The sequence below is a fragment of the Microcebus murinus genome, chromosome X (genome assembly GCF_040939455.1).
Source record: "Microcebus murinus isolate Inina chromosome X, M.murinus_Inina_mat1.0, whole genome shotgun sequence".
NCBI lineage: Eukaryota > Metazoa > Chordata > Mammalia > Primates > Cheirogaleidae > Microcebus > Microcebus murinus.
The window spans coordinates 73,051,489-73,066,472 of NC_134136.1; the positions used below are offsets into that span (position 1 = coordinate 73,051,489).

The 14,984-nt window shown below is 41.9% G+C and overlaps 1 protein-coding gene across 3 annotated transcripts; it reads left to right on the forward strand.

Annotated features, from left to right (window-relative positions):
• Window positions 1-3,368: 3,368 nt before the first annotated feature.
• SLITRK2 (SLIT and NTRK like family member 2) lies at window positions 3,369-11,600 on the forward strand. 3 transcript variants are annotated; one of them, XM_012782428.2, is made up of 3 exons: window positions 3,369-4,077; window positions 7,622-7,675; window positions 8,158-11,600. In XM_012782428.2, the coding sequence occupies exon 3, from the start codon at window positions 8,201-8,203 to the stop codon at window positions 10,736-10,738; it is 2,538 nt and encodes an 845-aa protein (XP_012637882.1). In that variant the 5' UTR covers window positions 3,369-4,077; window positions 7,622-7,675; window positions 8,158-8,200; the 3' UTR covers window positions 10,739-11,600. The 3 variants fall into 3 exon arrangements, with proteins under 3 accessions (XP_012637882.1, XP_012637877.1, XP_012637890.1); XM_012782423.2 differs by having other exon boundaries at window positions 3,369-7,675; XM_012782436.2 differs by lacking the exon at window positions 7,622-7,675.
• The last annotated feature ends 3,384 nt before the right edge of the window (window positions 11,601-14,984 follow it).

Consider the following 14,984-nt stretch of genomic DNA (forward strand, 5'->3'; position numbering starts at 1 on the left):
TGCTCTTGCTTTGTCACTAAGTCTTAATATGCATTATGTTCCATCAAATTGTCTAAGTGCTAAACAAAAGTAAGGCATTTATACACATGTACATATTTCATATATATATGCTACTAAGGGTGCTGTTAATCCTCATACATTGCATAGGACACTGGGCCACAACAAATAATCATCTGGCCCAATATATCAATATAATCAATGCTGAGCCCTGATATATACATATATCCAACTATTTGGAAAAATCTGGAAAAAAGGTGGAATTTTTTGAAGTTTGCTTTTGAATGTTTGACATTATATAGTCCCAACTGAAATCATAAATATTTTTCTAATCTTGATTCTATTATCCAACTTAAATTAAAATATTGTTTTCTCACTAAAATCAACCATCTAACCAACAGTGTGAGTATGAGTATGGGCAAGTTACTTAAATTTTCTGAGTCTCATTTTCCACTTTTGTAAAGTCTGGATAATTATATTGACCTAGTCAGGATTGTCATGAGAAACATCGAAAACAGCTATAAAATGTTTTGTATAATCTAGTTATTTTAAGAAGTGACTTTAGGAATCCTTCAGTTCAAGATTTCCCTGTACATATGTGTACCACCTCATAATTCACGAGCTCTGTATACATCCTGCCTTTACTGACTCCATGTGGCAGGTGCCAGTAGCCATTTTTACACATGGGGAAACTTAAAGAGGTGCAGTGCCTGCTCTGGTCTCACTATGAGAAAGTAGTAAGGATGGGATTTGAACCCAGGCTACTGGACTCTCAGGCCTTGGCTATGTGTTTGATTAAAAGACAAACTGCTCTGGGTTCTGGCCCAGCACTATGCCAACCAAGCCAAAACCACTGCCAAAATAATCAAAATAATTGAATTGAATGTAAAAATATCCACACTTTTGATAGCATCAGGAACCAAAGTCTACAATATCCTTCAAACTATAATTACTGGTATTAAGGGCATGTCCTTTTAGTCTAGCATTTCTTTATTTAGAAATTTGCGCTATGGACCTCTTCTTTGAAACCTTTGGTTCTAAAGGGAGTTTATTCACTGAAAATGCAGCACTTCTGTCTTAAAATTACTGACTTTGCGTGAGGCTTCTTCTTTGTCTTATTTTTTATTTTGTAAAGAGAGCTAGTTCTAGAGAGGTGTGGAGAAGCTAGAGAAACAACACCCTCAGGTAATCTATGTGCTAAACAGTCATTAGATAGCATTTGCAATTCTAGATAGAACATATGCAGATTTTTTTTTCATTCATCCTAGATGATATTTCTGGTTTTCTTCTAATCTTAGAACAAAATTGTAAAAACTCAGGCAAAATTTAATTTTATTTCTCTGTTTTCCCACTAGCATTGCAATTAGGGATCTCTAAGCCCTTTAGTTACACAAACTATACATGAGCTGTACAATAGAGAATAGCACACAAACACATGGATACATTTTACAATGCTTCTACAGGAAAGAATTAATAATGTGATTTTTATTAATTAACAAAAGTACATTAATATGGACATCTTTGGTATTCAATTATATTTGGAAAATTTCCCCTAACAGAAAATTTTAGAAAAGTCAGTATAAGGCAGCTTTCAAATAAATTGGTATATTTAAATTTTTCACACACTTCAAGCTTTCCTCTACTGTAATTACCTATGCAACAATCTCATAGAAAGTTTTGTATTGCTCATCATTTTTTGTGTCTGTGCAGTCAGAGCACCCTTAGAAATAGCTACCCACCTACTTGAAAATTTTACACTGACAAAAAGAAAAGTCTACTCTTTTTAATTTTATCTTACTATCAGTGTGGTCCCATGTGGAAATGCAGGCTGCTAAATGCTTTCTGAAGACTGGTAAGCATGTTAGACTTGCTTAGAAGGCTAATTAAAATATATGCATGCCATATATTACATGTTTCTACTACATCCAAATAAAATATTAGTTTCTATCATTGACGCTCTGTTCTTCACTTACTCTGTATACAAGTTGCTTTTGTGTGTGTTCCCTTTGCCTAGAGATGAGACAGATGCACCACCTTTCTCAGTAAACTGTCTCCTTTTTTTCAGCATGACTGTCTCATTATTTCTGCAGTTGAATGGCCTCTTGGCTAAGTGTTTTGTGGTTGTTTATAGCACCCATTAAATAACTACATGAAAAGATGACAGTCAGAAATGAGGTAAAGACAGAGAGGGAACAGCATTAATGGATCTCATTTAGTACTAATATGATGTGTCCAGGTTGTTGCTATAGTCTGTAGCAAACAGCACACTGAATGTCTTACACTAATAAGGATATTAAAAAATAAGAGCAATGTTTCTGAATATGTAACTGTAAATAGCCTTCCCATGGGCATATGTGAAGACTGTTATTCTGAAATTGAATAGTAGGAAAATTTCAGAAAGGAATTCTCAAGCATGAAGTAAAAGGAAAAGTAATGATCCTTAAAAACACAGAAATATGATTATAATTATGTGGACTATAACTAAAGTAAACTCTGTACGTGTCTGTAATATAAGATTATCAATAGTTTTCTTTTTAAAAGGGCAAGCATAGTCTCCTTAGAAAACCATTATGAAAGAAAGCCAAGAAGAGAAGAAAGGAGGAAACACAAAAGATTCCCAAAGGTAAGGACAAGAATTAGGTGGAAGTCAGTGCCATGAGAACCAGTGCCTGGTTTAGATGTATGGGAAATAACCTTGAAAACAAATCCCAATGCAGAGTCATTAGCTGGGAGGGGGGGTAACTTTTGCTCTGATTTTGTAGCCTTCTCTCCTCATCTCCCTTTTCTGCTCTCCACGGTCAAGTTTATGGATATTCTGGACGATTTAGAATTTTACAGACCCTATAGCAAGTGTGAAAAGGACAAGGGGTGGTGACAACTTCAATTAAGGCCACTCTCCTCCAGGATTTAGGGGGAAATATCTTGGTGATATCAAATGAACTCCCTACTCCTCACAGAAACTAATAAAATTGCAACTTTATCTAGAATAAACTGGGAGAGTGGAGGAGAGGCCCATAGAAAGCAAGTCTTGAGGGGAACCGCAATGCTTTTGGCGAAAACCGAACCTCCCTTTTGAAGTACATTGACTCTTTCATGAGTGCCCTTCCTTTAATAGAATCACAACCACCTGGACTACTAATAAGAGGAAGACGAAACGAGGAAAAGGAACGGAGGATGGCAAAAAGAACACTCTAGACCCACGCAATGTCATGAAGAATAAAAAGAATGAACAGGCACTGGAATGCTGCCAAGGGCTTGCTTTTGTTAACACATTTGCACAAGTCTAGTTCAGCTCTATATTACATGGAAATTTCTTGTTTACCATCCTCGTAGGAGGTCCTTAAATATCTGCCTGCGAACTCCAGTGATTGGGCGCTTACTAGTTAGGGGAGGCAGCAGTCTCCAAGGGTGTCCAGCTCGGGTGGCTGGCTGCTTTTTCCCTTGTCCGTAACTTCCACCCAGTGGTCTTATTCTCCCCTCGGATTTGGTACAGACCGAGTGCCATCCTTATTTCACTTGACCGAATGCGAGCGGCAGCCCACGGTAGAAGCTGCAAGGGCTGGGCAGAGTTCCAGGCGAGAGGGACCGTGAGCAGCGCTCGGTGGCGTGGCGCTTGTTAAAGGAATGGAGCAGCAGCTCCTTTGTTGGCTGGAACATCCCCCTCCAGGGTGCACTGCGGGGACATTTGATCTGCCGGGTGATTGATAAGTGCTGGAGTGGGGCCGCCCTCTCTCCCTCCCTCTCTCTCCCTCCTTCCCTCCCTCTCTCCCTCTCTCTCCCTCCCTCCCTCTCTCTCGGTCTTTCCCTCCGTCTCTTCCTCCCTTCCTCCTTCCCTTCTCCTCCCTCTCGCTCTACTTCCCTCCTCCCTCTTCGCTCCCTCCCTCCTTCCTGCCAGAAGCGTTGCCCGGTGGTGAGCAGCTCCCGAGAGGATCTTCCTGTCCTGGGGGCACCTCCCGCTCTCCCTGCCTTGTCTTCGCTCTGGGGCCCGGCCAGTCCGAGGCTCTGAGGACTCCTGCGCCTCCTCAAGTCGCAGATGCTGCGGGCGCCTCTGGGAGAAGATCCGGGCGGCGCGCTTGCTTGGTAAGTTCTGAGCACTCTCGGACTCTCTGGCGACGCGGCTGGCGAACTGGCTTCCCTCAGCCCCTTGCCTTTCCCTGAAGCTTCCCCTCGCAAAGGGAACAGTCGTAAAGAGGCTAGGCGTGATCTGCTGAGGACACAATGTTGGCGGCCGCCCTCTAATCTTCATCCCTACTGGGGCTTCCTCGCCCCAAGACAGTCTGAGCGGGCGTGGTCGGGCTCCGTGCTTAGCTCAGCCCAGTGGCCCACGCTGGGAGGGGCGGCCCAAGCACCCGGTGCGAGCTACAGCTTGCTTGGAATCCAATCGGCCCGCGGTGCCCAAACCCAGGGTCAAGTGTGGAGCGAGTGGCCGTCCCGGCTTTGGGGCAGTGCGGCGGGCGCCAGGAGTCTAGCGGCTAGGAAGAGGGAGGGTGGAATGGCCGCGCTAGTTGCCAGTTATCCATTCCCTGCGACTGAGGACTCTCCAAGACCCCAGGTTTCCCGGAAGAGCCTTCGGAAATGGGATTCCAGCTGACTGCGGGTGGGTGTTTAGAGAAGTGGGCTGTAGGCAGGCTGTGCCCCCTCTCAGGCCTGTCGAACTCCTCTTAACCCCCAGGTGGCCTGACAGGCCGAGATGGAGGTGGGCTGCACGCCCTCTGGCCCCCATCGCGTCCTGTGGAAGCCTTGGCGACCAGAGTCAGGCTCTTCTTGGTTAGATACAAGGGAGACTGAGGAGACAGGAGTCCTTGTTTAAGCCTCCCTCGCCTCAGCGATTTTCCCTATTTTAATGTCCGCCTCTGTTCCGTTGGGCTCGGGCTCCCAGTTCATCCTGAATCACCTCAAAAACCTGCTCTCCTTAGAAAGGTACTGCAGTGGTTCTTTCCAATATGCCCAGCCGAAACTTACTTAAAGTGCCTTATCAGGTTTGAGGCTGATTTGTTTTTAATAACTGTGTGGACAAAGCGGCTGCGGACATTCAGGGACAGAGAGGAGATGAAGGAGCGGTGGAAGGGTCAGCCAACCAGTGTAGGAAGCTCATCATAGCAGGAAGACCTGCCACACCATCTCAGGGTTCCAGGTGTCACTCCCTCCAGCTAGCTTATCACACATTTCCTTGATTCTGTAAGTGTCAGGAGCCCCCAGATCCCCCCACTTTCCCGCCCTCTCAAATTCCTAGCAAAATAATCTCTTATCAAGGAGTATTGACAGCATCATTAATATCTTGAAGGAAATTACTGTATTTGAGAACTAAAACTAGTATTCCACTTTCAAACACGATTTTGAAAAAGAACACATTTAGGTAAAACACCACCACCACTATTTAAGTTTAGGTAAATAGTTCTTCCCTAATTCATATTAAGCAGTAGTGAGCTTTTTGGAAAGCTACTGGACTGGTACTCAGAATCCCTAGGTTCTGTTTCTAATTGTTTCTTGAGCTCAAGCAAGTCAGCACTTTCCCTGGTTGAAGAATGTCCCCATCTGTAAAATGAACCTGATTTCTGAGGTCTTGTTCAGCTCTCACATTGGCTTCTACATCAATGAAAAATTAACCTAATTAATAAATGTTTGTTGAATGAATGATTGAATCAATAAACCTTGTCTCTCTAGGAACTATGTATTTTTAATATTTGGAAATATGTGGAAACAAATGCACCCTTTGCTAGGATAGGAAGCTTAATTGTGTTCACATTGCATCAGACTGCTTGCATCTAATGAAGTAATTGCAATAGAGACTGGAAGGCCATTAATAGGGCTGCTCCTACCCCCAGAGCCCATCATCTCAAGGTTGTCCTATGTCATACAGAAGGACAATTTAAAGCTTGAGAAGGAAATGATCTTGCTAAAAGCCAAGCAAGAATTACTGGGGGAAAGAGGGGTTCCGATGTCTGATCCATGGCTTTTCTTGGAAGGCGAAGGTATGGGGGTTGGGGAGAAAAAGCCTGAGAAAAATGCACAGGAGATCACAGGAGCCACAGGTTGCCTTAGTGTCTGAGTTTATAAACTACCCCCAGCCCTTCTTGAGGAGGAAGGAGCTTGTATGAGCTGAACCATCCTAGGACCAGGGCTTAAGGATGGAGGAGGGGAGAAGCAGGGGGCTTTCTGTGTTCCCAAATGGCTCATTTTTCCTATGTAGTTGTCTATTGCACATTCAGCCAGACAATGGACCCTGTGTTGACTCTCTCCGCAGCAGGTCTGAACTGAAGGGAAAGCAAGCTGAAGTGTTTTGTGGGACAGACACATCCTTTGAACATTTCCTTTTCCATTTTTTAGACACAGAAACTAGTGACATACCTGTCCTTTTCCCTGGCTTCTCTTTCTCAGGAGATGGTCTTCTTACAGTGCCTTTCTCTGTTCTCTAGCTCCTCTGCCCCTGCAGCCTGGAGGGCTCAACCACCCTTCCCTGGGCTCCTACTCCCAGCTGAGGCTCAGCCTGGCAGTACTTTTCTGACACCCACTTCTCGTCTCCTTCCTCCAGGCAAAAAGTATATGTTTAAACCTCATTATCTGACTAAGTATAAACCCCAGGGAGAGAAGGGTTTTGTTTTTGTTTATCTCAATCTATAAGCTAAAGTTGAGCTGGCTTTCACAGTCCAGGCAAATATCTGTTTGGCTGGTCACCACCCAGAAAGTAATTCTCTCAGCACTCAAACAAAGCTCTGTATGTATAAATCTCTCAAGAGAACTCCTCACCCTCCTACACAGACACACTGGTGCACTCACACACACCCCACTCTCCCCAACAAGAACATTTGAGCTAGAAGCTGACATACAGGCACCAATCCTGTAGCAAAGAGACACCACACACACACACACACACACACACACACACACACACACAAACGCACACCCCACACTCCCACACCTCTTCATTGTACAGTCAGGACCCCCGCTTGGGAATCTGGGATAAGACCATCCTGGAATGGCCAGGTCACTGTTCCATATGCAGTGTGTAGGTGAGGGAGGTTATGAGGAAGGGAAGCAACCACTCAGCGGGGGGGCCCAGGAGTGCGGGTGGTGCCAGCCCCTTAGCGGGTCCCCTCCTTAAGAAGCCCCTCTGCAGGAGCCTCTCCAGCTGCCAGCCAGGTTGGAAGTGGAGTAGTTCACAATCAACTGAGGCAGCTGAGAATTGAGCTTTGCAAAGCCACTGGCAGGGAAGGGAAGCATCTGCCCCCCCTCCCCCACCGGGTGCTCTTGCTCCTCTGCCTGCCCCCTCCCCCGTGACGTCACCCTAGCCCTGTCCAGGGAGCCCGCAAAGCCTCTCAAATTCAAACTGCTAGACGCACTGCTGTCGCAGCCACCGGATTGTTGGAAACGTGCGCCCAGGCTCCGCCATCGCTGCCGCCAGCCGACCCGGCCAGCCGGCTCCTTGACCTCCCTACACAATCGCACCTGGAGTCCCTGGCGGCTAGGCTTTCCTCCACTCCAACCCTCCTCTTCCTTTCCTGCCACCGGCAGGAGGTTTTATTTCTGCGCATTCCCCTAGCAAATCAAATCAACCAACAGAAAGCAGGGCGTCCCCCCTGGAAGCGGCGTCTTCTTTTACTCTGTTCTCCCTCTCTTCCTGAAGTTGCTAAACTCCTGTGAGACTGCAGAGGAGGGGGGTCTCGTCTTCTCCTGATGTGTGAGTACCCCCTACCCCTCGCTGTCTTTGCCATCTGCACCCCCGCAGCCAGCCCCCTGATTCCTGATTTTCCCACCTCCTTTTTAAGCAGCTTTTTAAAAAAGTAAAGCAATTTCTGCTGCGAGCCCAAGACGGGCGAGATGCCCCAGAGGTCTCTTGCAGATACCCCAGGGGAGGACGACATGGGCTGGATTTAGTGGGGAAACTCGGTTACTAATGACTCCGCGGCTGCTGCTACCCGCTGGGAAATCAGGTGCAAGCCTCTGTGTGGGAAACTTGTGTGGGTGGGCTGGGGTTGGGGGGAGGGTAAAGAGAAGAGAGAAGAAACTGCTTTGAAAAGCACCCTGATTTCATTCTGCCTTGTTGCCCACCCCCTCATTTTCCTCTCCTCCCACTTTGCCTCTTTGCTTTGCCATTTTAATCCGGCTGCCTTGTTTCTTTCTTCCCCATATCCCGCTTCATCCTCCGCTCCCCCCCCCAAGGTTTGCCTGTATGTACCTGAGCTGACACCAAAGAGGCCTAAAGATGCTGAGCAGCGTTTGGTTCCTCAGTGTGTTAACCACGGCCGGGATCTTACAGACAGAGAGTCGCAAAACTGCCAAGGACATTTGCAAGATCCGCTGTCTGTGTGAAGAGAAGGAAAATGTACTGAATATTAACTGTGAAAACAAAGGATTTACAACTGTCAGCCTGCTTCAGCCCCCTCAGTATCGAATCTATCAGCTTTTTCTCAATGGAAACCTCTTGACAAAACTATACCCAAATGAATTTGTCAATTACTCCAACGCAGTGACTCTTCACCTAGGTAACAACGGGCTACAAGAGATCCGAACAGGGGCATTCAGCGGCCTGAAAACTCTCAAGAGACTGCACCTCAACAACAACAAGCTCGAGGTATTGAGGGAGGACACCTTTCTGGGCCTGGAGAGCCTGGAGTACCTCCAGGCCGACTATAATTATATCAGTGCCATCGAGGCAGGAGCATTCAGCAAACTTAATAAGCTCAAAGTGCTCATCCTAAATGACAACCTTCTTCTATCCCTGCCCAGCAATGTGTTTCGCTTTGTTTTGCTGACCCACTTAGACCTGAGGGGGAATAGGCTGAAAGTAATGCCTTTCGCTGGTGTTCTTGAACATATCGGAGGAATCATGGAGATTCAGCTGGAGGAAAACCCATGGAATTGCACTTGTGACTTACTTCCTCTAAAAGCCTGGCTGGACACCATAACTGTTTTTGTGGGAGAAATTGTCTGTGAAACTCCCTTTAGGTTGCATGGGAAAGATGTGACCCAACTGACCAGGCAAGACCTCTGTCCCAGAAAAAGTGCCAGTGACTCCAGTCAGAGGGGCAGCCATGCTGACACACATGTCCAAAGGCTGTTACCTACAATGAATCCTGCTCTCAACCCAACAAGGGCTCCAAAAGGCAGCCGGCCTCCCAAAATGAGAAATCGTCCAACTCCCCGAGTAACTGTGTCAAAGGACAGGCAGAGCTTTGGACCGATCATGGTGTATCAGACCAGGTCCCCTGTGCCCCTCACCTGCCCCAGTAGCTGTGTCTGCACCTCTCAGAGCTCAGACAATGGTCTAAATGTAAACTGCCAAGAAAGGAAGTTCACTAATATCTCTGACCTGCAGCCCAAACCTACCAGTCCAAAGAAACTTTACCTAACGGGGAACTATCTTCAAACTGTCTATAAGAACGACCTCTTAGAATACAGTTCTTTGGATTTGTTGCATTTAGGAAACAATAGGATTGCAGTCATTCAGGAAGGTGCCTTCACAAACCTGACCAGTTTACGTAGACTTTATCTGAATGGCAATCACCTTGAAGTGCTGTATCCTTCTATGTTTGATGGACTGCAGAGCTTGCAATATCTCTATTTAGAGTATAATGTCATTAAAGAAATTAAGCCGCTGACCTTTGATGCTTTGATTAACCTACAGCTACTATTTCTGAATAATAATCTACTGCGGTCCTTGCCTGATAATATATTTGGGGGCACAGCCCTCACCAGGCTGAATCTGAGAAACAACCATTTTTCTCACCTGCCTGTGAAAGGAGTTCTGGATCAGCTTCCAGCTTTTATCCAGATAGATCTGCAAGAGAACCCGTGGGACTGTACCTGTGATATCATGGGACTAAAGGATTGGACAGAACATGCCAATTCTCCTGTCATCATCAATGAAGTGACTTGTGAGTCTCCTGCTAAGCATGCAGGGGAGATACTGAAGTTCCTAGGGAGGGATGCTATTTGTCCAGACAGTCCAAACTTTTCAGATGGGACCATCTTGTCAATGAATCACAATACAGACACACCTCAGTCACTTAGTGTGTCTCCTAGTTCCTATCCTGAACTACACACTGAAGTTCCACTTTCTGTCTTAATTTTAGGATTGCTTGTTGTTTTCATCTTATCTGTCTGTTTTGGTGCTGGTTTATTCGTCTTTGTCCTGAAACGCCGAAAGGGAGTGCCAAGTGTTCCCAGGAGTGCCAACAACCTAGATGTAAGTTCCTTTCAATTACAGTATGGGTCTTACAACACAGAGACTCATGATAAAACAGATGGCCACGTCTATAACTATATCCCCCCACCTGTGGGTCAAATGTGCCAAAACCCCATCTACATGCAGAAGGAAGGAGACCCAGTAGCCTATTATCGAAACCTTCAAGAGTTTAGCTATGGCAACTTGGAAGAGAAAAAAGAAGAGCCAGCCACACTTGCATACACAATAAGTGCCACTGAGTTGCTAGAAAAGCAGGCCACACCAAGAGAGCCTGAGCTGTTGTATCAAAATATTGCTGAGCGAGTCAAGGAACTCCCTGGTGCAGGCCTAGTCCACTATAACTTTTGTACCTTACCTAAAAGCCAGTTCGCCCCTTCATATGAATCTCGACGCCAAAACCAAGACAGAATCAATAAAACCGTTTTATATGGAACTCCCAGGAAATGCTTTGTGGGGCAGTCAAAACCTGACCACCCTTTACTGCAAGCTAAGCCACAGTCAGAACCAGACTACCTCGAAGTTCTGGAAAAACAAACTGCAATCAGTCAGCTGTGAAGGGAAATCATTTACAACCCTATGGCATCAAAGGATGCTGCTCCAAACTGTTGGAAGCACTGCATTTGCTTTTGTGTTTGTTTCTGTTCTCCCTTTCCCAGCCTTAATGGGGGACTCTGGAAATATTTGGGAGATGGGGTGAAGCAATGATATTGCTTTTGCAAGTTTTCCTTTAAATTATTTCTCTCTTGCTCTCCTCCCCTACTGTTTTTTTTTTCTTTCTATTCTCAAGAATCATCAATGAACATGGATATTTCTACAATGCATTTTTCATATATATTGTTTATGGTTTTGTTTAAAAAATATCTTGTTTTTGCAGTGTGGGAGTGGAACAAGGAGTTTATAGTGAATTAGAAAAGAATAAGCAAACTTTTCAAATGAAAATGGACACTTAGCGTATTTTGTAGAAGATCCCCAAGATATTTTGGGACTATAACTTCTTTTGTAAATAATGTTATATGGTATTTCCATACTCAATTATCAAGTATAGCCACTGGGCATCACTTCTTTGTGTTAAAGTGCCTTCGCACTTTAAGTATATTACTTAAATGTTGCTTTTAGCTTTGATAAATCGAACATATTTTAATGTGTTGTATTTTTGAAATTGAAAACACTGTAAATAGATTGATGTTTCAGCTATATCAAGTCAGTGTACAGTTTGCTTGAGTTATAGAAACCAACCTGTCATCAAATGATTCTAGTTATAGGACTTTGTAGACTTAACTATAAAATATTTCCTTTCCTCTGGGTTCCTTCTAAGTGATTTTATTTAAGTCAACTAAGGGGATTTAACTATGGACCAGAGGTAATAAGCCGCCTCAGTTGGTATTAATAATTCATTAATAAAATATATTCAACCCAATATCAGAGTGAATTGAACAATTAATGCACTTCCGTAAATCATTATTTTACACTAACATGGTCAGTGTTTTAGATTATTTTCCTAAGTAAGAGTACATTACACAACTTGTAATATATTTTTTCTGCATTAAATTAGATATTTTTATATATTTAAATGAAAGAGTCTGTATTTCTAACTTTTTAATTGAAATTAGTATTTTTTCTGCAATTGAAACATTTTCTATAAACACACACCAGTAGAGGCCGCCACACACCTCATTTAACAAAGACATATGAGCCATTCAATACCTTGAAGGAAGACTTCAAAGGTAAAATTAAAACTTCCCAAGTAAGTTCTCTGAAAATTCAAGGCAACAGAGATAAAAATGTGTATATTATTTTCTATTTCTTTTAGGATCGAAGGTTAGACTCAGAATACTTCTCATTTTTCACATTTTCTGACAAAGCAGCATTTTCCTCTTGAGTTTAATTGAAGCATTAATGGGGTGCTATCAATCATGTACTATTTGCATCTCCAAATCAGTTAATAGTTACTTAAACTAAGATAGTAAGCATCTTTTTCCTTCTGCCTTCTTTAGACGTTGTGTTACTTGAATTTTTCCTTGTCAGCTTATACAAGCCTTTCATTTTGGTCTTAGCATTAAAATGATTTAACTATCCAAGTCTATGTAACATTTATGAAGCCTTATTAGCCTGTAGATAATTTTTAGATGCAAAGGTTATTGTGTGATTTAAACAAACAGCCCTTCTTTACAACAAAAAATAGTTTTGTTTTGTCTATTGTAAATCCTTATGCAACTAGGATGGTGATCTGCATATAAAGTAGTCCAGCTTTTGAATCCCTTATTAAAGCAAGTGATGGCGTCTGAAAGAAGCACACTGTTTCCTTTTCATAAATAGGTTACTGCACATAATAATCCTTTATTATCATGTGGAGATTAAAGTGGATCCTGATAACTTACTTTTAAAGCTTTAAAATGACTAATAGTTTATTGTCTGTCACTATAAACAATTGATGTGATAGGTTTTCAATAAGAAATAGTTTAAATCCAAATTATTTGGATTAATAATTACTGGTGCAAATAGATTTTTTTTAAAAAAAAAAGAAACAACAAAGTAAATATGTATATATAAAGTGTATTCAGGAAAAACAATCTCTTTAACAATCTAAAATCTCTGAATATCTACAGTAGCAACCTAACATATTTATTCTTTGATTAGAGATCATAATTCTTATTTTAATCCATTAAATCAAAGTTCAAAATGGTGAAATTATGAACAAGAAAGTTAATGTACAGAGATTTTACTTTTCACCGAAGATGAGCTAGAATATAATGCTAGTTGAACTTGGAGATGGCTCCTGGAAACCACTTTGTCTTTGAATGAAGCATTTATATATAAAAGAGTTTCAAAACTCCTCTTTTGGCTGCTCTCATTTGGTGCAGATAAATACAGATACAGAGCTAGGTATTTTGGGAAGTGATCATGAAGGCAAATGGACATATATATATATATTCTCTTAAGCTAGTCTTCAGGCTTACACTATATGACTAGAGATATGAATGTAGTGATTTCACTTCAATGTTTGTTCTTGTTCTTTTGAAAGTAAAATCACTCCTGTAAAATGTCCATAGCAAATTTAACTCATTAAGCTTAAAGAGAGATACCTTAATATTCATTTAGTTGCATAGGTTTTAAAGAGGCCTCCTGGAAGAACTCAAAACCATAAACTCTTTTGCCTAATAATTATAGTTTAATTCCATATTCTCATGCTTCTTAGATTTTTATTTTATTTGCATTAGGTTTTCACATGAAATCATTTGAATGTAGTCCAGACTATTTTATTTAAAAGCATAATACACCATATACTTTGAAGCTTTATTTTCTAATGCAATCATAAACATGTTAAGTTTTATTAACTTACTAGCATCCCCACCTACTATATTCTATTTTCCTTTATCTGCTCAAGCACTTTCAAACATATTTTATTTTAGGATTTTTATTTTTATCTTCCACAGCTAGATTTTGTTGTTTCTCCTTTATTTCACATGCTGCTTGTAAGGGGTATGAGCATCATCACAGTGAAATGTTTCTAGGCTACAGAATGCCCTACAAATGGCAAATGGTAATTCTCTTCTATTCTAGCTCTTAATTAGTTGCTTTCACTGTTTCTAAATATACCTGTGGCTAAATTTGTATTAAAACACTCAAAAGTACCACTTCTCAGTCTGGAAACAATTGCCAAGAGTCTAATTTGGTTCTGGACTTTGGTCAACCTGTGTGCCTTGTTAGTTCTCTCTAGCAGTTGGTGAGTAAGGAAATGACCCTTCAATTTCCTCTTCTTTGTCCTCTGACCTCTAAGGTGACTTAATTTTTCTAAATGTTTCCAAGTCATCAATATTTTTCCAAGGGCTCAATATTTTATGAATTTTACAAATAGTACATGAAGAGTGAGAGAAAGGTTCTATAATTTTTTAGACTTTGAAAATTCATTTTTATTGTACACATTCCAGAAACATATTGGATTGGATCTTAGAGTGAAGAAAGCCTTCCAGACAATTCATCTAATCCATTCATTTCTTCATTCATTCATTCAATAAATAGTTAATTGAGTGCTTGCTTCCTAAGTACCAGGCTCTAGGCTGTGTACTGAGGGAGCAGAGATACAGTGAGCAGGATCTCTATCTTTCCCTCCCCACCTCACTCCCCTCCTCCCCATACTACCCACCCTCACCCTGGCAAGGCACTTAGTGCTGATAAAGGAGAACCTTACCTGAATGACAATCACCCAGAGTAAACAGTGAAACAGTAATGCAATGTAAGAGGTAACGTTTTTAAAGGTAATTCTGTGCAATGAAGTATAAAACCAAACTATCATAAATAGTCTAGCTACAGTGTAACCACTATTATCATCTCTTTGGAGTTACATAGCAAAAAGGAATAAAACCACCAAAATAAAATAAAATAAAACAGTTTTTGCAGAATAGAGCCTAGTATTATGGCCTAAAGATAGCCATATACTTGTGCTATCTGAAGATCTACTTTGTAAAGATGACTACTAAGATTGTAAATACAAAAATCACAAATGTACTTAAATTTTCTGGACTATCCATGTTTTACAGGCAATATTTACTACATATTTAAGTGGCTTAAAAGATAATATTTCGCTTAAGTGTCTTTTACCAATACAATGATAAAACACTTACCTTAATACTGATAGGGAAAATTAAGGATTGTATATAGGTATATTTTGCTTCACAATGGTTGTGTAAAAAGTCACATGTAAATTGAAGTTTCATAAACCAAATTGTATTTTAAATGCATTAAGGGAGCTGCCATTTAAAGGAAACTTCCGAATCATTTTCTAAAGCAGAAAACCCATTTT

Coding starts and splice junctions, on each gene's coding strand:
- SLITRK2 (XM_012782423.2), top strand. CDS start 8,201: ATGCTGAGCAGCGTTTGGTTCCTCAGTGTGTTAACCACGGCCGGGATC.